The sequence below is a fragment of the Sycon ciliatum genome, chromosome 6 (genome assembly GCF_964019385.1).
Source record: "Sycon ciliatum chromosome 6, ocSycCili1.1, whole genome shotgun sequence".
Lineage (NCBI taxonomy): Eukaryota > Metazoa > Porifera > Calcarea > Leucosolenida > Sycettidae > Sycon > Sycon ciliatum.
The window spans coordinates 14,805,465-14,828,447 of NC_088648.1; the positions used below are offsets into that span (position 1 = coordinate 14,805,465).

Below are 22,983 nucleotides of genomic sequence, written 5' to 3' on the forward strand. Positions count from 1 at the left end.
TAGACATTTCGTAATCGTTCAACGCACAATAGGGTAGATATCACAATTTCAAGCTCACTTGGCCGCCTGCTGTCTTCTTCTACAATATCCCACATGCCGACTAAGCAATATACAGCAGGAAGCAGCCTTCTACACTCAACAGCAACTAAAGGGCCACACCATTTGTCTTCCAAATCAAGAGAAAACCAGCTCCGGACTCGTCGCGCGTATTTAGAAGTTCACGCGCGTATTCTAATGACACTTGGGGAGACAACCAGAGGATAGTCCTCTACCTGGGAAAATATCGATCTAAGCTGGGGAAAAATCGGGAAGGGCTTCTCGGAGCCGAGTTTGTCAGCGACGACACAAGGAGTATTCCAGAACGAAGCCAAAGTCGCACGACACAGAACTAATGTTTCTTGAAGGAAAGGCAGTCATGTGAGGTACGAGTGGAAAGCTTGAAACAAGACGGAGATGATCAGCGTGTTCCCCGGGCTGTCCGGGCTGACTAGTCTCCAAAATCCAGGGGAAACCATGGCCTACTCGTGTTCTGACGATTTGAAAATTCAAATTTTCTTGCCATTGAAGCCCAATCGAGACTTTCGGTGGCCATATTGTTAAGTGGCGTGAAATCGCACAAAAAAACAGCCGTGGCCTCTGGATGGCTCGACACTCCATTACAGTGCAAGTATTATTATCATTGCTTATCCGCGTTGTCATCGGGAGACTGAACAAATCAAACTCCCTAGCTTTCGTTCAGGCCGTTCAAAACGGAAGCAAAAGAATTTTTTTTTTTTACGTAGCAGGAAGGAGAAAATGAAAGGAACAAAAGAAAAGCACGCCTCAATGAGTTGAACGCGCTTGACGCTTGAACTAAGTCCACGTACGTTGAAACTACCAAAAACTAAATCATTGAACGAACAAAAGCTGTTCCCGTCTGAACGAACAGAAGAAGCTGGGCACATTCCGTCTAGAAGAACTCAGGAGGGGAGCGTCACCGATCTCTTTCCGAGGCACTGCAAGTATATCACGAGCTAAAACGGAGAAGTTGGTATGTTGGAGCGAGAGGAACTAGAAAGGCTCTGCCTGTTTTGTTGTCCTTCACCCCCCCCCCCCCCCTCTTTTGATGTATAATCTACCTTCAGTGTGCCTGCTGTATTGTATGAATTGTAGCAGCCCGGCTAGCTCAGTCGGTAGAGCATGAGACTCTTAATCTCAGGGTCGTGGGTTCGAGCCCCACGTTGGGCGCCAATTTTTTTCGCCAGTGCTCATATTTCATAGGAAGAATTCGAATGTTTGGACAGTATGCAACTGCTACTTTTGCTTGTAGCAAGAGTACATGAAAACCAGAGTGTGCAGCTCGGATGGGTTGCTGTCACTGCGGAATTCCGTGATTACATCATTTTAGTGATGTAGTGCGTACAAGCAGGATTCAAGCATGTCTCTTTCTGCATAACTGCAGCTCAGTTGTACGCACTACGCCATTTCCCACCTCAGATCTGCACCAAATAATATTATGATATAATCACGGAATTCCGCCGTGACAGACACCCATAGTAGAAAAAGCCCCAAGCTGCACACTCTGGTTTTCATGCACTCTTGCTTGTAGGAACCGTGTGCGCGTACATGTACGTTGTCATTGCGATGTCCTTGTGACTCTACGGATCTACGTGTATATTTGCTGGACGAAGTTTGTGCTTCATTGTTCGATAATAAACACATGAAAATCCACATGTCGTACCCACCGGGGAGCGGGGGCGGCCTCCATACGTAAATCTCTCTGCGGATACCCGCAGGAAAGCTCTTTTGTACTTTCGGTCCTCCGTAAGACTTTTTGAAATATTTTTTCGCATTTTCCAGATTAATCCATAGTAACTTTGAAGCCGCGCGAAACGCAAGATGCACACCACGTGGAAAACAAATGGAGAATGTGGTTTTGGTTCGTTTTGCGTGCGGTTCGCACATGCAGCCGACGCGTCTCTAACGCAACAAGGCATGTCCAGCAGACGTGGAGAAATCACGTAGAGCGAAATCCAACAGCGCAGATTTTTAATGTTTTACGTATGAAAATTACGTGCAGTTCCTACGTTACCTTCGTACGGAATTACGTGGAGCGAAACCTCTCTAATGCAAGGCTGTAACACCACCTGCATTGGCTTCGCGTATGTCGTTACCATTAGCAACATACTGTACGAGGTGTCGGTGTATGCGTGTGATTGGCATATTGTGCACAGTTTTCACTTCAGGCAGGGGATTATGATCGTGATGTTCTTTTAGTGTAGTATGGTGGAGCTGTGATGTGTCTATCACCTTGACAACCAGGCGACGCCGTTCGAGGGAAGATACGGCTTGGACTCTCTTCTTTCAGTGTCTGTGAGAGTTGTATGGTTGTTTGTGTGTGTGTTCTGGGTTAGTATGTTGTGTGTTTGTGTGGAAGAGGTAGTAGAGACACTGTAGTTTGAATTTGTAGAAAGGAAAAGAGCGTGGGAGGTGAAAGTTATCGCTTCTCGGCCTTTTGGCTAAGATCAAGTGTAGTATCTGTTCTTATCAGTTTGATCGCTGATATGTTGACTATATGTCAACATTCGATCAAATGTATTTTTGCTCCTTGGAGAGTGGCTCGAAGCTTGCTTCACCCTCTCCACGGATCACCCTGGTACTGCAGTTCTTCCAGGTGTGGTCCATTTCCCTGCCAGGGATTATAATCAATTCAATGAAACTTTTATCAAAAGTACAGTAAAACCTCTCAAGGTGACCACCACCAGGAGCAAGGTATGCTATTCCAGTCAAATAGTCCTAGATAATAGGGGATTCACACACACACACACTTGTAAAACCAGGTTAGGGAAACTTGTTATGGAAACCTTGGCCGTGGGCCCCAGAGCGTTTGTCAAAGGAAAAATCCCACGGCTATACGATGCACGTGCGTAAATCTTGTTTTTTACGAGAGCTCTGAGCCCTAGTTTTGCGAGTGCATCGCATTCTGCATTTTCAGACAGTGAGTGCCCTTGCAGACAATCGTGCATGCAGTACAGATCTTCTTCTTTTTTTAATTCTCCGCCACAAATTCATGTCCAAACATGCGGCCAAGGGAAAACTGAGCACGCTCGGTTGCCCGACGGCCTGACCTTTACCTAGTGCCGTGACCTCATCCCCTATAAGGAGACCACGTTTTAAAGGTCTCTGAGGAGTCGTCTTAGACAGGTTTCACCGTATGTCTCGAAAGTGTCTCCAATTAGCAAAATACATTTGATTAAATATTGACATAATACTCATCCATTTTCCTCACCGTAACCAAAGTCAAGTAAGGTCTTTATCCCCGCATTTATTTATGTAGCAGCCCGGCTAGCTCAGTCGGTAGAGCATGAGACTCTTAATCTCAGGGTCGTGGGTTCGAGCCCCACGTTGGGCGCTCATTTTTTTACTTTTCGCTTCTTTTGTAACCCATAGACAAGAACCGAGTGTACATAGTACTACATACCGTAATAGGCCATTCACACGACGTGCAAACTCACTTTTATCGTACTGTCTCCAAGGATATTTACTCGGATACGATAAACTTGGACTTACGCGTGCAACTGATTTTTATCTTGGCCGAGGCCCTTTTGCTCGCGATTATCTTTGCACGCCAGGAAAAGTGTCGGTTATTGAAACTGCGTAATGCAAATGCAGTGCTTGAACAAAGGAAAATTCAAAATTTAACATTTCCCGGCATTTTCAGGGGGTCACTATGGATACATTGACGGTTGCAAAGTTTGCCCAGCACCGTGTGAACTGGATCACGGTTTGCCAGTGTTATCTTGATCACACGCGTGCAAATGTTTGCACGTCGTGTGAATGGCCTATAAAGTCTTGTATAAAAGCCGCGGCTTCTATGACTTTCTTGGTGAAATTTTGCAGGCTTCTATATGAGACAGGCTTCTATACAAGACAGGTATTTCTATGTATGTCAACACTAAAACCAGGCTTTTTTGTGCCTTGATGGGCCCAAAATTGCGGCTTCTATTCGAGGGCGGCTTCTATTCAAGTGCGGCTTTTATACAAGACTTTACGGTACACACTCCCAGAGTGTGCAAGCCGTGATTTACAGAAGTTGGTTTTTTACGCCTCAATACCCAAAAGGATGGTCACGAAACCGGAAACGAATCGCAACGAATTACATCTGCTGTGCAGCATACATGTACGTAACCACGTATTGTGCCGGATGCAAACACGCCGCGCCGACTTTCGCAATTTGACTCACATCTGTACTGTACGCAGCAGCGTCCATCGTGACTTACTCCGTGCTCGTTGACCAGCTACGCGCTTTCAACACGCTCTACTCTAGGCGTTTCTTCACTCTTTGCCGACTTTGCTATTATGGTTTGGGACTGGTACGCCTGAAGGGGTTGTATAGCAGTAGATGTGTGGCGATGGTGCAGTCAGTCCACAAGATGTAAAATAGCTATTAGACAACTGTCAGTGGACTGAAGGAGATAAGGGAATATGTTGCTGGGTCGGAGGAAGTATGTATTTTTGTATACCAGCATGGTTTAATAGATCTCTTTGTGCTAGAGTATAGGAGTTCCCGCAGCCATTAGAGTGGCTGTTGCCATTGAAAACCAATCTCCGACCACAGCGTATGTGTGCTTTGCAACGTTCGCGTGTTAATGAGTATTCCCGGCTGTAACTTGTGTTCCTTATGGACAGGACTGTGTGTTGTCATGCGGTCGTTAACGTAGATATCACCTTGGCGACCGGTTGGCGCAAGTGCCGGTTGGTGTACGGCTTCAATCTTCTCTTTTCAGTGCCTATGAGTGTTGTGTGGTTGTTTCTGTGTGTGTTCTGGGTTAGTATGTTGTGTGGAAGAGGTAGTAGAGACACTGTAGTTTGAATTTGTAGAAAGGAAAAGAGCGTGGGAGGTGACAGTTATCGCTTCTCGGCCTTTTGGCTAAGATCAAGTGTAGTATCTGTTCTTATCAGTTTGATCGCTGATATGTTGACTATATGTCAACATTCGATCAAATGTATTTTTGCTCTTTGGAGAGTGGCTCGAAGCTTGCTTCACCCTCTCCACGGATCACCCTGGTATTGCAGTTCTTCCAGGTGTGGTCCATTTCCCTTCCAGGGATTATAATCAAACTAAAGAAACAATATGCAGAAGGAAATGTTACTGGTCACCCTAAACCTTTCTTACCATGGGTGTGTGAGTAAATGAGTGTGTAGAACAAGTAAAGCGTAGGTCGGGTAGCTACTGGTTTGATTTTGTATCCAGTACCATATTTCGGTGAGCGAATTAATTTTAAAACGGTGATAAATAGGATAGATGTCTGTATTCTGTGACAATATATCTGTGTGCGGCTTATACTGTATAGCAGGAAATTTTCGGACGGAAATATTTTCGGACAAAGCCGAATTTCGACCTTTCGCACGGATTTTATTTTCGTACAGTGCTGCATGCTAAATGCACGTGTTCGCATGCGGTACGGATGTATAGTGTACGTAACTTCACAGGACCAAATTTTAGTACGGAATTAATTTTAGTACAAAAGAGTGCCGTGTACGAAATTGTACGAAAATAAATTCCGTCCGAAAATTTCCTGCTACTGTAAGACATGTTATTATAACGAGTCGCAAATTTAACGATTGTCCGAAATTCATAGGTTAACGAGAAGATTATGTTAACGATCTTGCAGTATTCTGCCATATCCACACACAGCATATATGAAGCAGTACGGCCTCAACGGGTCTTATTATAACGAAGAAATGTCATCCGTTAAAACGTTAGATTTGCTTCCTCGTTATATATACATGTCTTACAGTATACAGTACTCTGGAAACTACAGTGCTACAATAGAGTGCCAGTTTCCAATGAATGGACTGTAGTGTTATGCAGAGTGGTTACTCAGTGGAAGAGTGTGATCTTTTGTCAGGACTCTTGGAAGTAGTTCTTGTTTGGTCGGGGATATACCATAGCCTTTGGGCGCTAGGTGGCCAGAACATGTCCTCATTCGCTAGTTAACGCTCAATGATGGCTAAAGTTTGTCTGGCCATGGCTATGGCAATAAATGTAGTAGTCACTTTAGAAAGCAGACAGTTCTTCTACATTATCCTCTCCTGTTTTGGATTTCAGTATGCCAGCCGTATTAATTTGTATGTAGCAGCCCGGCTAGCTCAGTCGGTAGAGCATGAGACTCTTAATCTCAGGGTCGTGGGTTCGAGCCCCACGTTGGGCGCTCATTTTTGTTTTGGTTCTTTTCCTTTTTTCTATGTTTTCGCGTGACCTCACCCGATGATATCAATAGAGAGGTTCCGGGGTACGATTTTCTGTGCCAAAATCCGTGTGGGCGCTACGGATTTTTTCCAGGCGTGCTCCATACGATTTTTCGGCACGGAGAATCCGTGTGGACTGGCTTTCACACGAACCATGTTTCGTATGGAGATTTTGCGTCACCGGGTGCAGAAAGATTTTTCGCGTGCAAATTTGGTTCTCGTACGAGAAACAACAAACATGGATTTTCCGCAGGAAGTTTTGATTTCGGTACAAATTTTCAAAATAAAAAGGCATAGCGCGGGAATGTGACGTGTTTGGGACCGTAACCTAGGCAATGACGGCAAACACATAAGTTCCGTACTCCGGAACATTTCACTGCTCGAAAACGACGTATAAAAAATCCGTAGCGCCTTTACAGATTTTGGCACGAAAAATCGTACTCCGGAACCTCCCTAATGAGGGAGGGCGAAAAAAATTAAAAAGCCATCCAAAGAAACATTGTACTTTCTCGTGTTTGTGTACATCTTGAGACTGAAGCGGGATTCACAGAAGCTTTTTTGTGATGCGACACGCGATGCGACGTGATCTGCGACGGATGCATGCGATGCGAACTCGCGAAATACCATTGACAGAAGAAGTCAGCGATGCGACAACGTCTTGCTGATTTGGGTACGTCACCATGATATTCGCGCGGTTTGATACAACTTGTACAAATTTATAGGCAACTCTTGAACCTTTGTACAACTTTGCTGTAGAAAAGGTCAAAATCGTACGCCAAATCGCTTGTCGCATCGCATCGCAAAAGTTGAGCCAAGCTCAACTTCTGCGATGGCCTGCAATGGCCCAGTTGCGGCAGTTGCGTGGGGTGCGACATGGCTGCGATTTGGGGTTTTCCCGGTTTCGCACCTGTCGCATCGCGTGTCGCATCGCAAAAAAGCTTCTGTGAATCCCGCTTGAGGCTGCGTTTACACGACAACGCTGGGGGTGAAAACGCAACAAAATCCTTTCGGATGCATGGTTCATTTACATGGTACGAGGAGCAAAAGGTAAAAGTTGTACACCAAAACGGAAGAAAACCAAAACGCTGGCCAAGGTGGAAGAATTTGAAAACGGAAATGTTCTGCAGGATAAATTTGAGTGTGTAAACAGTCGAAACGGTGTGCTGGCCTCGTTTTCGTCACGTTTGTTCCGTTTTTGGGCGTTCACACGGATCCGACAATCCAATTTTTTTACAATTTTCGTCATGTGACAAGTGTAGTTTTGTGGCCTGTTTTCAACTATTACTTGAGTGTGATTGGTGCTTCCAGCCTTCCACGACAACACTTGGCACGTGACGAACTTTTGCGGATCCTTTGCTCCCGTGTAGACGCGCGAAAACGATACAAACGGAGACCACCTCGGATCAGCTTTGATCGTGTAAACGCACGAAAACGAAAAAAAGAAATGCGGGACTGAAAACGGGAAACTGGCCGCGGGTTGTCGTGTAAACGCAGCCTGAGTCGAACTAAACACACTGTTCATGTATAGTTTGACGTGCATACATGCACATTTACATGCATGCATACATGCATTACTCATTTCAATGCAATGAATGTGGCAAAGTTACACACGCGTGCAATCTCTACTGAGTGGTCCCCACTGGCCAAACTCTGTCCATATCAGCTGGATGGGAACATAACGTTTCTGGTCACCCTTCTGCTCACCCTGTGAGCGCACAATATGCTTGTGATCTAAAAACGGGCAGCGATTGCGTGACTTGCGGCCCAGCTTATCCACACACAATACAGCTATGCGTCAATTTATTTGAATCTAGGAGTCGGCGTCGTCTTCTATCAGTATATTGTGCCAGGTGTTTACAGCAGTACTATATGTTATTATCGCGTTTTTGCTGTGGTTCATCACCTTGGCAACCGGTTGACGCGGTGGCGCTTGATGTACAGCTTGTATCTTCTCTTTTCAGTGTTTGTGAGTGTTGTGTGGTTGTTTCTGTGTGTTTTCTAGGTTAGTATGTTGTGTGTTTGTGTGGAAGAGGTAGTAGAGACACTGTAGTTTGAATTTGTAGAAAGGAAAAGAGCGTGGGAGGTGAAAGTTATCGCTTCTCGGCCTTTTGGCTAAGATCAAGTGTAGTATCCGGCTTGCCCGGCTCAGGACGAAACTCTACCGCATGTCCTGAACAACTGCAAGTCGCGCATGGTCGCTATCCGGGAACGCCATAATGCAATCCTCCAACGCCTTCACAAGGCGCTGCCTCGTGGCAATCGTGCGGTCCTCGACCAGAAGCTGCCTGACTGTCCGATCGATCTTCGCGTCGACCTGCAAGTGATTGATCCGGACAAGAAGGTGGCAACCCTGGTGGACGTGGGCATGCCATTCGAGAACGGCTCTGATGCCTTTTCTCGAGTGCGCCAGCGTAAAGAGGAGAAGTACAAGTGCTTGGCAGACTGGCTCAGACAAGAGAAGGGTTTCACGGACGTGTTTGTTGGGGCATTTGTCATCGGTAGCCTGGGCGGCTACGACCCCGACAATGAAACAGTCTTGAACCGGCTTGGGGTGGCGCGGAACTACACGCCGCTGTTCCGCAAACTTTGTGTCGTGGATGCAATTCATGGCAGCTATGAGGTTTGGCGGGAGCGGTGCATTGGGTTCAACCGCCGCCCTGAGTAAACAGGAGGTGAGGGGTTGACAACACCACCGTCACCAATGGTCTCACCACAGCTCTCTTGCGGTCCCATGCAGCAGGGGACCCTCAAATTGTGCTAGCACTGTCTTCGGACAGATGGATGGTACCTCTTTAGGTACATAAGACATCCTGAGCACCTGAGTCTGTTCTTATCAGTTTGATCGCTGATATGTTGACTATATGTCAACATTCGATCAAATGTATTTTTGCTCCTTGGAGGGTGGCTCGAAGCTTGCTTCACCCTCTCCACGGATCACCCTGGTATTGCAGTTCCTCCAGGTGTGGTCCATTTCCCTTCCTGGGATTATAATTAAATATAAGAAAATGTCTAGAACAAATTGGAAGCGTCTCCAATTCTTCAATGTAGCACTTGCATCTGAGCAATCCGCACCGCACCAGTTCAAAAGAGCAGTAGGAAATTTTAGAACCGAGCATTTTCGTTCCCTTCTCTTCATGGGCAAAAAAGACGAAGACAGCAATTCGGTTCTAAAATTTCGTAATGTCTTGGCCGTTCTATTCCGATGTACTCCGTGTGGACCAGGTGCATTGCGGGTCGATTCACATGGCTTCGCCAGTTGTGTGGATTAGACAGTTATCTGGCGCTTGTCTTGATCTGTTTCAATCAGAATCAGATCCGCTATCGTTGTTATAAAGAGAAAATCTGTGGGTGCACATCCAGTGCTTTTGCAGATTTGCGTGCTTCTCTTACGACGGGCGTATACATGGTGTGCGTACGTGTGTGTGTGTGTGTGTGTGTGTGTGTGTGTGTGTGTGTGTGTGTGTGTGTGTGTGTGTACGTACGTGCATGTGCGTGTGCGCTTGCATGTGTGTGTGTGTGTGCGTGCGTGTGTGTCTGTGCCTATTTACAGAATGGCATTGTGAGGATCCATCCGTATTCTACGTCATCATTGGCTCTGTGGTGAGTGGACTATTTGTGTTTTAAGGCATGCTCCGTTGCCATGGTGCCCGCTTGAAAACGACATGGCAGTGGCAGTACATGTACATGGCAGTTGAACTAATAGTTAGGTGCACAAAGCAGTCCTACAGGGCATGCCTTGTGACACGCAGTGCACTAGATCCAAGGAGTTGTATAAATCCAGAGAGATGTTGTCAGGGGGGAGGGAGGGGGGGGGGGGGGGGGGCAGCACGCTAAAGCGCAGTTGATGTGTATCAAACTGAGCCGAAGCACCAAAAAGCTAGCATGCTTAGCCAAATACATGTACACTCGGACGTCTCTTATCCGGGCACCTTGGGACCGGGCACCGCCCGCATCTCAGATTTGCCCGCATCTCAGATTTGCCCGCATCTCAGATTTGCCCGCATCTCAGATTTGCCCGCATCTCAGATTTGCCCGTATCTCAGATTTGCCCGTATCTCAGAGTTGCCCGTATCTCAGAGTTGCCCGTATCTCAGGATAACTCATCTACCACGTATCATCATTTTTGAAGAAGTTTATTTGGCACATATTGCACATGTTCAGGATACAAAAAAATCCACTGATAAAAAAATGTGTGCTTTACACAGCTTGGCAGTGACAAATAAGCACTTGTGCATACCAACAAAGTTCAAACCTCCCAGTTTCGGAGCATTTTTGCCCTAGGAACTCAAGCAGAAGGTGCCCGGTAGAGAGACGTGCCCGTATCTGAGGCGTCCGGATAAGAGACGTTTGAGTGTACCTGAGAAGCTATCAAACTTAGCCAAAGTTCCGAGAAGCTATAAAACTTAGCCAAAGCCCCGAGAAGCTATAATTTATAAAACTTAGCCAAAGCTCGGAGAAGCTATAAAACTTAGCCAAAGCCCTGAGACGCTATAAAACTTAAGCTGTGCTCACAACTGGCGCGTGTACGCGTGCAACCACGCGTTAGTGCGTATTTTTGCCGGCTTTTGGGGCGCCATGCGTACGGAAACGCGCCGAAATGGAACTTCCAACATGTTGGTTTTCAGCTCGTATCAGGCGCGTAGCAGCGTACGTGCCACTCACTTTGACTGGCGGGGTCAACAAATTAGTACTCGAAGGTGTCGCACGCGCTAAATACGACTCGGATTGCTTTTTTTTGTGAAAGCTTGAGCGCGCGTTTTGGCACGCATGAACCGCAAGAGTACCGCGTCTACGCGCCAGTTGTGAACACAGCTTTAGCCAAAGCCCCGAGAAGCTATAAAACTTAGCCAAAGCTCCGAGAAGCTATAAAACTTAGCCAAAGCTCTGAGAAGCTATAAAACTTAGCCAAAGCCCCGAGAAGCTCTAAAACTTAGCCAAAGCCCCGAGAAGCTCTAAAACTTAGCCAAAGCTCGGAGAAGCTATAAAACTTAGCCAAATTCCCGAGAAGCTATAAAACTTAGCCAAAGCCCCAAGAAGCTATAAAACTTAGCCAAAGCTCGGAGAAGCTATCAAACTTAGCCAAAGCTCCGAGAAGCTATAAAACTTAGCCAAAGCCCTGAGAAGCTCTAAAACTTAGCCAACGCCCCGAGAAGCTATAAAACTTAGCCAAAGCTCCGAGAAGCTATAAAACATAGCCAAAGTTCCGAGAACCTCTAAAACTTAGCCAAAGCCCCGAGAAGCTATAAAACTTAGCCAAAGCCCCGAGAAGCTATAAAACGTAGCCAAAGCCACGAGAAGCTATAAAACTTAGCCAAAGCCTCGAGAAGCTATAATACTTAGCCAAAGCTCCGAGAAGCTATCAAACTTAGCCAAAGCCCGGAGAAGCTATAAAACTTAGCCAAAGCCCCGAGAAGCTATTGAACTTAGCCAAAGCCCCGAGAAGCTATAAAACTTAGCCAAAGCCCCGAGAAGCTATAAAACTTAGCCAAAGCCTCGAGAAGCTATAATACTTAGCCAAAGCCCCGAGAAGCTATAAAACTTAGCCAAAGCTCCGAGAAGCTATAAAACTTAGCCAAAGCCCCGAGAAGCTCTAAAACTTAGCCAAAGCCCCGAGAAGCTCTAAAACTTAGCCAAAGCTCCGAGAAGCTATAAAACTTAGCCGAAGCCCCGAGAAGCTATAAAACTTAGCCAAAGCCCCGAGAAGGTATAAAACTTAGCCAAAGCCCCGAGAAGCTATAAAACTTAGCCAAAGCTTCGAGAAGCTATAAAACTTAGCCAATCCCTCGAGAAGCTATAATACTTAGCCAAAGCCCCGAGAAGCTATAAAACTTAGCCAAAGCCCCGAAAAGCTATAAAACTTAGCCAAAGCCCCAAGAAGCTATAAAACTTAGCCAAAGCCCCGAGAAGCTCTAAAACTTAGCCAAAGCTCGGACAAGCTATAACACTTAGCCAAAGCTCGGAGAAGCTATGAAACTTAGCCAAAGCCCCGAGAAGCTATAAAACTTAGCCAAAGCCCCAAGAAGCTAGAAAACTTAGCCAAAGCTCGGAGAAGCTATCAAACTTAGCCAAAGCTCCGAGAAGCTATAAAACTTAGCTAAATTCCCGAGAAGCTATAAAACTTAGCCAAAGCCCGAAGAAGCTGTAAAACTTAGCCAAAGCTCGTAGAAGCTATCAAACTTAGCCAAAGCTCCGAGAAGCTATAAAACTTAGCCAAAGCCCCGAGAAGCTATAAAACTTAGCCAAAGTTCCGAGAACCTCTAAAACTTAGCCAAAGTTCCGAGAACCTCTAAAACTTAGCCAAAGCCCCGAGAAGTTATATAACTTAGCCAAAGCCCCGAGAAGCTATAAAACTTAGCCAAAGCCACGAGAAGCTATACAACTTAGCCAACGCCTCGAGGAGCTATAATACTTAGCCAAAGCTCCGAGAAGCTATAAAACTTAGCCAAAGCCACGAGAAGCTATAAAACTTAGCCAAAGCCTCGAGAAGCTATAATACTTAGCCAAAGCTCCGAGAAGCTATAAAACTTAGCCAAAGCCCCAAGAAGCTATAAAACTTAGCCAAAGCTCACAGAAGCTAGAAAACTTAACCAAAGCTCCGAGAAGCTGTAGAACTTAGCCAAAGCCCCGAGAAGCTATAAAACTTAGCCAAAGCCCCAAGAAGCTATAAAACTTAGCCAAAGCTCGGAGAAGCTATAACACTTAGCCAAAGCTCGGAGAAGCTCTAAAACGTAGCCAAAGCTCCGAGAAGCTATAAAACTTAGCCGAAGCCCCGAGAAGCTATAAAACTTAGCCAAAGCCCCGAGAAGCTATAAAACTTAGCCATAGCCCCGAGAAGCTAGAAAACTTAGCCAAAGCTCCGAGAAGCTAGAAAACTTAGCCAAAGCCCCGAGAAGCTATCAAACTTAGCCAAAGCTCCGAGAAGCTATCAAACTTAGCCAAAGCTCCGAGAAGCTATAAAACTTAGCCAAAGCCCTGAGAAGCTGTAAAACTTATCCAAAGCTCGGAGAAGCTATCAAACTTAGCCAAAGCCCCGATAAGCTATAAAACTTAGCCAAAGCCCCGAGAACCTATAAAACTTAGCCAAAGCCCCGAGAAGCTATTTACTAAGTAGCCAAAGTCCCGAGAAGCTATAAAACTTAGCCAAAGCCCCGAGAAGCTATAAAACTTAGCCAAAGCCCCGAGAAGCTACAAAACTTAGCCAAAGCCCCGACAAGCTAGAAAACTTAGCCAAAACCCCGAGAAGCTATCAAACTTAGCCAAAGCTCGGAGAAGCTATAAAACTTAGGCAAAGCCCCGAGAAACTCTAAAACTTAGCCAAAGCTCCGAGAAGCTATGAAACTTAGCCAAAGTCCCGAGAAGCTATAAAACTTAGCCCAAGCCCCGAGAAGCTATAAAACTTAGCCAAAGCCCCGAGAAGCTATAAAACTTAACCAAAGCCCTGAGAACCTATAAAACTTAGCCAAAGCTCGGAGAAGCTATCAAACTTAGCCAAAGCTCCGAGAAGCTATAAAATTTAGCCAAAGTCCCGAGAAGCTATAAAACTTAGCCCAAGCTCCGAGAAGCTATACAACTTAGCCAAAGTCCCGAGAAGCTATAAAACTTAGCCAAAGCCCCAAGAAGCTATACAACTTCGCCAAAGCTCGGAGAAGCTATCAAACTTAGCCAAAGCTCCGAGAATCTCTAAAACTTAGCCAAAGCCCCGAGAAGCTATAAAATTTAGCCAAAGCCCCGAGAAGCTATAAAACTTAGCCAAAGCTCCGAGAAGCTATAAAACTTAGCCAAAGTTCCAAGAAGCTCTAAAACTTAGCCAAAGCCCCGAGAAGCTCTAAAACTTAACCAAAGCTCCGAGAAGCTATAAAACTTAGCCGAAGCCCCGAGAAGCTATAAAACTTAGGCAAAGCCCCGAGAAGCTATAAAACTTAGCCAAACCTCGGAGAAGCTCTAAAACTTAGCCAAAGCTCGGAGAAGCTATAAAACGTAGCCAAAGCTCCGAGAAAGTCTAAAACTTAGCCAAAGCCCCGAGAAGCTATAAAACTTAGCCAAAGTTCCGAGAAGCTATAAAACTTAGCCGAAGCCACGAGAAGCTATAAAACTTAGCCAAAGCCTCGAGAAGCTATAATACTTCGCCAAAGCCCCGACAAGCTCTAAAACTTAGCAAAAGCTCGGAGAAGCTATAAAACTTAGCCAAAGCCCCGAGAAGCTAGAAAACTTAGCCAAAGCTCCGAGAAGGTCTAAAACTTAGCCAAAGCCCCGAGAAGCTATAAAACTTAGCCAAAGCTCCGAGAAGCTATAAAACTTAGCCAAAGCCACGAGAAGCTGTAAAACTTAGCCAAAGCCTCGAGAAGCTATAATACTTAGCCAAAGCCCCGAGAAGCTCTAAAACTTAGCCAAAGCTCGGAGAAGCTGTAAAACTTAGCCAAAGCCCCGAGAAGCTCTAAAACTTAGCCAAAGGTCAGAGAAGCTATACAACTTAGCCAAAGCCCCGAGAAGCTATAAAACTTAGCCCAAGCCCCGAGAAGCTATAAAACTTAGGCAAAGCTCGGAGAAGCTCTAAAACTTAGGCAAAGGTCGGAGAAGCTATGAAACTTAGCCAAAGCCCCGAGAAGCTATAAAACTTAGCCAAAGACCCAAGAAGCTAGAAAACTTAGCCAAAGCTCGGAGAAGCTATCAAACTTAGCCAAAGCTCCGAGAAGCTATAAAACTTAGCCAAATTCCCGAGAAGCTATAAAACTTAGCCAAAGCCCGAAGAAGCTGTAAAACTTAGCCAAAGCTCGTAGAAGCTATCAAACTTAGCCAAAGCTCCGAGAAGCTATAAAACTTAGCCAAAGCCCCGAGAAGCTATAAAACTTAGCCAAAGTTCCGAGAACCTCTAAAACTTAGCCAAAGTTCCGAGAACCTCTAAAACTTAGCCAAAGCCCCGAGAAGCTATAAAACTTAGCCAAAGCCCCGAGAAGCTATAAAACTTAGCCAAAGCCACGAGAAGCTATACAACTTAGCCAACGCCTCGAGAAGCTATAATACTTAGCCAAAGCTCCGAGAAGCTATAAAACTTACCCAAAGCCACGAGAAGCTATAAAACTTAGCCAAAGCCTCGAGAAGCTCTAAAACTTAGCCAAAGCTCCGAGAAGCTATAAAACTTAGCCAAAGCCCCAAGAAGCTATAAAACTTAGCCAAAGCTCACAGAAGCTAGAACTTAACCAAAGCTCCGAGAAGCTGTAGAACTTAGCCAAAGCCCCGAGAAGCTATAAAACTTAGCCAAAGCCCCAAGAAGCTATAAAACTTGGCCAAAGCCCCGAGAAGCTATAACACTTAGCCAAAGCTCGGAGAAGCTATTTACTAAGTAGCCAAAGCCCCGAGAAGCTATAAAACTTAGCCGAAGCCCCGAGAAGCTAGAAAACTTAGCCAAAGCCCCGAGAAGCTAGAAAACTTAGCCAAAGCTCCGAGAAGCTAGAAAACTTAGCCAAAGCCCCGAGAAGCTATCAAACTTAGCCAAAGCTCCGAGAAGCTATCAAACTTAGCCAAAGCTCCGAGAAGCTATAAAACTTAGCCAAAGCCCTGAGAAGCTATAAAACTTATCCAAAGCTCGGAGAAGCTATCAAACTTAGCCAAAGCCCCGATAAGCTATAAAACTTAGCCAAAGCCCTGAGAACCTATAAAACTTAGCCAAAGCCCCGAGAAGCTATTTACTAAGTAGCCAAAGTCCCAAGAAGCTATAAAACTTAGCCAAAGCCCCGAGAAGCTATAAAACTTAGCCAAAGCCCCGAGAAGCTACAAAACTTAGCCAAAGCCCCGACAAGCTAGAAAACTTAGCCAAAGCCCCGAGAAGCTAGAAAACTTAGCCAAAACCCCGAGAAGCTATCAAACTTAGCCAAAGCTCGAAGCTATAAAACTTAGCCAAAGCCCCGAAAAACTCTAAAACTTAGCCAAAGCTCCGAGAAGCTATGAAACTTAGCCAAAGTCCCGAGAAGCTATAAAACTTAGCCCAAGCCCCGAGAAGCTATAAAACTTAGCCAAAGCCCCGAGAAGCGATAAAACTTAACCAAAGCCCTGAGAACCTATAAAACTTAGCCAAAGCTCGGAGAAGCTATCAAACTTAGCCAAAGCTCCGAGAAGCTATAAAATTTAGCCAAAGTCCCGAGAAGCTATAAAACTTAGCCCAAGCTCCGAGAAGCTATACAACTTAGCCAAAGTCCCGAGAAGCTATAAAACTTAGCCAAAGCCCCAAGAAGCTATACAACTTAGCCAAAGCTCGGAGAAGCTATCAAACTTAGCCAAAGCTCCGAGAATCTCTAAAACTTAGCCAAAGCCCCGAGAAGCTATAAAATTTAGCCAAAGCCCCGAGAAGCTATAAAACTTAGCCAAAGCTCCGAGAAGCTATAAAACTTAGCCAAAGTTCCAAGAAGCTCTAAAACTTAGCCAAAGCCCCGAGAAGCTCTAAAACTTAGCCAAGGCTCCGAGAAGCTATAAAACTTAGCCGAAGCCCCGAGAAGCTATAAAACTTAGCCAAAGCCCCGAGAAGCTATAAAACTTAGCCAAACCTCGGAGAAGCTCTAAAACTTAGCCAAAGCTCGGAGAAGCTATAAAACGTAGCCAAAGCTCCGAGAAAGTCTAAAACTTAGCCAAAGCCCCGAGAAGCTATAAAACTTAGCCAAAGTTCCGAGAAGCTATAAAACTTAGCCGAAGCCACGAGAAGCTATAAAACTTAGCCAAAGCCTCGAGAAGCTATAATACTTCGCCAAAGCCCCGACAAGCTCTAAAACTTAGCAAAAGCTCGGAGAAGCTATAAAACTTAGCCAAAGCCCCGAGAAGCTCTAAAACTTAGCCAAAGCTCCGAGAAGCTATAAAACTTAGCCCAAGCTCCAAAAAGCTATAAAACTTAGCCAAAGCCCCGAGAAGCTAGAAAACTTAGCCAAAGCTCCGAGAAGGTCTAAAACTTAGCCAAAGCCCCGAGAAGCTAGAAAACTTAGCTAAAGCTCCGAGAAGCTATAAAACTTAGCCAAAGGCACGAGAAGCTGTAAAACTTAGCCAAAGCCTCGAGAAGCTATAATACTTAGCCAAAGCCCCGAGAAGCTCTAAAACTTAGCCAAAGCTCGGAGAAGCTGTAAAACTTAGCCAAAGCCCCGAGAAGCTCTAAAACTTAGCCAAAGCTCAGAGAAGCTATAAAACTTAGCCAAAGCCCGAAGAAGCTGTAAAACTTAGCCAAAGCTCGTAGAAGCTATCAAACTTAGCCAAAGCTCCGAGAAGCTATAAAACTTAGCCAAAGCCCCGAGAAGCTATAAAACTTAGCCAAAGTTCCGAGAACCTCTAAAACTTAGCCAAAGTTCCGAGAACCTCTAAAACTTAGCCAAAGCCCCGAGAAGCTACAAAACTTAGCCAAAGCCCCGAGAAGCTATAAAACTTAGCCAAAGCCACGAGAATCTATACAACTTAGCCAACGCCTCGAGAAGCTATAATACTTAGCCAAAGCTCCGAGAAGCTATAAAACTTAGCCAAAGCCACGAGAAGCTATAAAACTTAGCCAAAGCCTCGAGAAGCTCTAAAACTTAGGCAAAGCTCCGAGAAGCTATAAAACTTAGCCAAAGCCCCAAGAAGCTATAAAACTTAGCCAAAGCTCACAGAAGCTAGAAAACTTAACCAAAGCTCCGAGAAGCTGTAGAACTTAGCCAAAGCCCCGAGAAGCTATAAAACTTAGCCAAAGCCCCAAGAAGCTATAAAACTTGGCCAAAGCTCGGAGAAGCTATAACACTTAGCCAAAGCTCGGAGAAGCTATTTACTAAGTAGCCAAAGCCCCGAGAAGCTATAAAACTTAGCCGAAGCCCCGAGAAGCTATAAAACTTAGCCAAAGCCCCGAGAAGCTATAAAACTTAGCCAAAGCCCCGAGAAGCTAGAAAACTTAGCCAAAGCCCCGAGAAGCTATCAAATTTAGCCAAAGCTTCGAGAAGCTATCAAACTTAGCCAAAGCCCCGATAAGCTATAAAACTTAGCCAAAGCCCCGAGAACCTATAAAACTTAGCCAAAGCCCCGAGAAGCTATTTACTAAGTAGCCAAAGTCCCGAGAAGCTATAAAACTTAGCCAAAGCCCTGAGAAGCTATAAAACTTATCCAAAGCTCGGAGAAGCTATCAAACTTAGCCAAAGCCCCGATAAGCTATAAAACTTAGCCAAAGCCCCGAGAACCTATAAAACTTAGCCAAAGCCCCGAGAAGCTATTTACTAAGTAGCCAAAGCCCCGAGAAGCTATAAAACTTAGCCAAAGCCCCGAGAAGCTACAAAACTTAGCCAAAGCCCCGACAAGCTAGAAAACTTAGCCAAAGCCCCGAGAAGCTAGAAAACTTAGCCAAAACCCCGAGAAGCTATCAAACTTAGCCAAAGCTCGGAGAAGCTATAAAACTTAGCCAAAGCCCCGAGAAACTCTAAAACTTAGCCAAAGCTCCGAGAAGCTATGAAACTTAGCCAAAGTCCCGAGAAGCTATAAAACTTAGCCCAATCCCCGAGAAGCTATAAAACTTAGCCAAAGCCCCGAGAAGCTATAAAACTTAACCAAAGCCCTGAGAACCTATAAAACTTAGCCAAAGCTCGGAGAAGCTATCAAACTTAGCCAAAGCTCCGAGAAGCTATAAAATTTAGCCAAAGTCCCGAGAAGCTATAAAACTTAGCCCAAGCTCCGAGAAGCTATAAAACTTAGCCAAAGTCCCGAGAAGCTATAAAACTTAGCCAAAGCCCCAAGAAGCTATACAACTTAGCCAAAGCTCGGAGAAGCTATCAAACTTAGCCAAAGCTCCGAGAATCTCTAAAACTTAGCCAAAGCCCCGAGAAGCTATAAAACTTAGCCAAAGCCCCGAGAAGCTATAAAACTTAGCCAAAGCTCCGAGAAGCTATAAAACTTAGCCGAAGCCCCGAGAAGCTATAAAACTTAGCCAAAGCCCCGAGAAGCTCTAAAACTTAGCCAAACCTCGGAGAAGCTCTAAAACTTAGCCAAAGCTCGGAGAAGCTCTAAAACGTAGCCAAAGCTCCGAGAAAGTCTAAAACTTAGCCAAAGCCCCGAGAAGCTATAAAACTTAGCCAAAGTTCCGAGAAGCTATAAAACTTAGCCGAAGCCACGAGAAGCTATAAAACTTAGCCAAAGCCTCGAGAAGCTTTAATACTTCGCCAAAGCCCCGACAAGCTCTAAAACTTAGCAAAAGCTCGGAGAAGCTATAAAATTTAGCCAAAGCCCCGAGAAGCTCTAAAACTTAGCCAAAGCTCCGAGAAGCTATAAAACTTAGCCCAAGCTCCAAAAAGCTATAAAACTTAGCCAAAGCCCCGAGAAGCTAGAAAACTTAGCCAAAGCTCCGAGAAGGTCTAAAACTTAGCCAAAGCCCCGAGAAGCTATAAAACTTAGCCAAAGCTCCGAGAAGCTATAAAACTTAGCCAAAGCCACGAGAAGCTGTAAAACTTAGCCAAAGCCTCGAGAAGCTATAATACTTAGCCAAAGCCCCGAGAAGCTCTAAAACTTAGCCAAAGCTCGGAGAAGCTACAAAACTTAGCCAAAGCCCCGAGAAGCTATAAAACTTAACCAAAGCCCTGAGAAGCTATAAAACTTAGCCAAAGCTCGGAGAAGCTATCAAACTTAGCCAAAGCTCCGAGAAGCTTTAAAATTTAGCCAAAGCTCCGAGAAGCTATAAAACTTAGCCAAAGCTCCGAGAAGCTATAAAACTTAGCCAAAGTCCCGAGAAGCTATAAAACTTAGCCAAAGCCCCAAGAAGCTATACAACTTAGCCAAAGTTCGGAGAAGCTCTAAAACTTAGCCAAAGCTCGGAGAAGCTCTAAAACTTAGCCAAAGCTCCGAGAAGGTCTAAAACTTAGCCAAAGCCCCGAGAAGCTATAAAACTTAGCCAAAGCTCCGAGAAGCTATAAAACTTAGCCAAAGCCCCGAGAAGCTATAAAACTTAGCCAAAGCCCCGAGAAGCTGTAAAACTTAGCCAAAGCTCCGAGAAGCTATAAAACTTAGCCAAAGCCCCGAGAAGCTATAAAACTTAGCCAAAGCCCCGAGAAGCTATAAAACTTAGCCAAAGCTCCGAGAAGCTGTAAAACTTAGCCAAAGCCCCGAGAAGCTATAAAACTTAGCCAAAGCTCCGAGAAGCTATAAAACTTAGCCAAAGCCCCGAGAAGCTATAAAACTTAGCCAAAGCCTCGAGAAGCTATAATACTTAGCCAAAGCCCCGACAAGCTCTAAAACTTAGCCAAAGCTCGGAGAAGCTATAAAACTTAGCCAAAGCCCCGAGAAGCTCTAAAACTTAGCCAAAGCTCGGAGAAGCTCTAAAACTTAGCCCAAGCTCCAAAAAGCTATAAAACTTTGCCAAAGCCCCGAGAAGCTATAAAACTTAGCCCAAGCCCCGAGAAGTTATATAACTTAGCCAAAGCTCGGAGAAGCTCTAAAACTTAGCCAAAGCTCGGAGAAGCTATAAAACTTAGCCAAAGCCCCGAGAAGCTATAAAACTTAACCAAAGCCCTGAGAAGCTATAAAACTAAGCCAAAGCTCGGAGAAGCTATCGAACTTAGCCAAAGCTCCGAGAAGCTATAAAATTTAGCCAAAGTCCCGAGAAGGTATAAAACTTAGCCAAAGCTCCGAGAAGCTATAAAACTTAGCCAAAGTCCCGAGAAGCTATAAAACTTAGCCAAAGCCCCAAGAAGCTATACAACTTAGCCAGAGCTCGGAGAAGCTAACAAACTTAGCCAAAGCTCCGAGAATCTCTAAAACTTAGCCAAAGCCCCGAGAAGCTATAAAACTTAGCCAAAGCCCCGAGAAGCTATAAAACTTAGCCAAAGCCCCGAGAAGCTATAAAACTTAGCCAAAGCTCCGAAAAGCTATAAAACTTAGCCAAAGCTCTGAGAAGCTGTAAAACTTAGCCAAAGCCCCGAGAAGCTATAAAACTTAGCAAAAGCCCCGAGAAGCTATAAAACTTAGCCAAAGCCCCGAGAAGCTGTAAAACTTAGCCAAAGTCCCGAGAAGCTATAAAACTTAGCCAAAGCCTCGAGAAGCTATAATACTTAGCCAAAGCCCCGACAAGCTCTGAAACTTAGCCAAAGCTCGGAGAAGCTATAAAACTTAGCCAAAGCCCCGAGAAGCTCTAAAACTTAGCCAAAGCTCAGAGAAGCTATAAAACTTAGCCCAAGCTCCAAAAAGCTATAAAACTTAGCCAAAGCCCCGAGAAGCTAGACAACTTAGCCAAAGCTCGGAGAAGCTCTAAAACTAAGCCAAAGCTCGGAGAAGCTATAAAACTTAGCCAAAGCTCGGAGAAGCTCTAAAACTTAGCCAAAGCTCCGAGAAGTTCTAAAACTTAGCCAAAGCCCCAAGAAGCTATAAAACTTAGCCAAAGCTCCGAGAAGCTATAAAACTTAGCCAAAGCCCTGAGAAGCTATAAAACTTAGCCAAAGCCCCGAGAAGCTATAAAACTTAGCCAAAGCTCCGAGAAGCTATAAAACTTAGCCAAAGCTCCGAGAAGCTGTAAAACTTAGCCAAAGCCCCGAGAAGCTCTAAAACTTAGCCAAAGCTCCGAGAAGCTATAAAACTTAGCCAAAGCCCCGAGAAGCTATAAAACTTAGCCAAAGCTCCGAAAAGCTATAAAACTTAGCCAAAGCCACGAGAAGGTATAAAACTTAGCCAAAGCCTCGAGAAGCTATAATACTTAGCCAAAGCCCCGAGAAGCTCTAAAACTTAGCCGAAGCTCGGAGAAGCTGTAAAACTTAGCCAAAGCTCCGAGAAGCTATAAAACTTAGCCAAAGCCCCGAGAAGCTATAAAACTTAGCCCAAGCCCCGAGAAGGTATAAAACTTAGCCAAAGCTCGGAGAAGCTCTAAAACTTAGCCAAAGCTCGGAGAAGCTATAAAACTTAGCCAAAGCCCCGAGAAGCTCTAAAACTTAGCCAAAGCTCCGAGAAGCTATAAAACTTAGACCAAGCTCCAAAAAGCTATAAAACTTAGCCAAAGCCCCGAGAAGCTAGAAAACTTACCCAAAGCTCGGAGAAGCTCTAAAACTTAGCCAAAGCTCGGAGAAGCTATAAAACTTAGCCAAAGCTCGGAGAAGCTCTAAAACTTAGCCAAAGCTCCGAGAAGGTCTAAAACTTAGCCAAAGCCCCGAGAAGCTATAAAACGTAGCCAAAGCTCCGAGAAGCTATAAAACTTAGCCAAAGCCCCGAGAAGCTAGAAAACTTAGCCAAAGCCCCGAGAAGCTATAAAACTTAGCCAAAGCCCCGAGAAGCTATAAAACTTAGCCAAAGCCCCGATAAGCTATAAAACTTAACCAAAGCCCCGAGAAGCTATACAACTTAGCCAAAGCCCCGAGAAGCTGTAAAACTTAGCCAAAGCTCCGAGAAGCTATAAAACTTAGCCAAAGCCCCGAGAAGCTATAAAACTTAACCAAAGCCCCGAGAAGCTATAAAACTTAGCCAAAGCCCCGAGAAGCTGTAAAACTTAGCCAAAGCTCCGAGTAGCTATAAAACTTAGCCAAAGCCCCGAGAAGCTATAAAACTTAGCCAAAGCCCCGAGAAGCTATACAACTTAGCCAAAGCTCCGAGAAGCTGTAAAACTTAGCCAAAGCCCTGAGAAGCTATAAAACTTAGCCAAAGCTCCGAGAAGCTATAAAACTTAGCCAAAGCCCCGAGAAGCTATAAAACTTAGCCAAAGCCCCGAGAAGCTATAAAACTTAGCCAAAGCCTCGAGAAGCTATAATACTTAGCCAAAGCCCCGACAAGCTCTAAAACTTAGCCAAAGCT

The 22,983-nt window shown here is 45.0% G+C and overlaps 1 protein-coding gene, 6 non-coding genes and 1 pseudogene across 7 annotated transcripts in view; all 8 read left to right on the plus strand.

Annotated features, from left to right (window-relative positions):
• LOC135819449 (glycosyltransferase 1 domain-containing protein 1-like) overlaps positions 1-22,983 on the plus strand; it is a 144,099-nt gene that overhangs the window by 106,251 nt on the left and 14,865 nt on the right. The window contains exon 9 of the mRNA XM_065332662.1: positions 9,782-9,831. Within this exon, the coding sequence (XP_065188734.1) occupies positions 9,782-9,831 (50 nt within the window). The remainder of the gene's footprint in view (positions 1-9,781; positions 9,832-22,983) is intronic.
• Positions 1,155-1,227, plus strand: Trnak-cuu (transfer RNA lysine (anticodon CUU)). Its single transcript has one exon. It is a non-coding gene; the product is annotated as a tRNA-Lys (tRNA).
• Positions 2,479-2,669, plus strand: LOC135820363 (U2 spliceosomal RNA). The gene has a single exon (XR_010554091.1). It is a non-coding gene; the product is annotated as a U2 spliceosomal RNA (small nuclear RNA).
• Positions 3,319-3,391, plus strand: Trnak-cuu (transfer RNA lysine (anticodon CUU)). The gene has a single exon. It is a non-coding gene; the product is annotated as a tRNA-Lys (tRNA).
• Positions 4,890-5,080, plus strand: LOC135820351 (U2 spliceosomal RNA). Its single transcript, XR_010554080.1, has one exon. It is a non-coding gene; the product is annotated as a U2 spliceosomal RNA (small nuclear RNA).
• Positions 6,122-6,194, plus strand: Trnak-cuu (transfer RNA lysine (anticodon CUU)). The gene has a single exon. It is a non-coding gene; the product is annotated as a tRNA-Lys (tRNA).
• Positions 8,324-8,393, plus strand: LOC135820376 (U2 spliceosomal RNA; annotated as a pseudogene).
• Positions 9,018-9,207, plus strand: LOC135820371 (U2 spliceosomal RNA). The gene has a single exon (XR_010554098.1). It is a non-coding gene; the product is annotated as a U2 spliceosomal RNA (small nuclear RNA).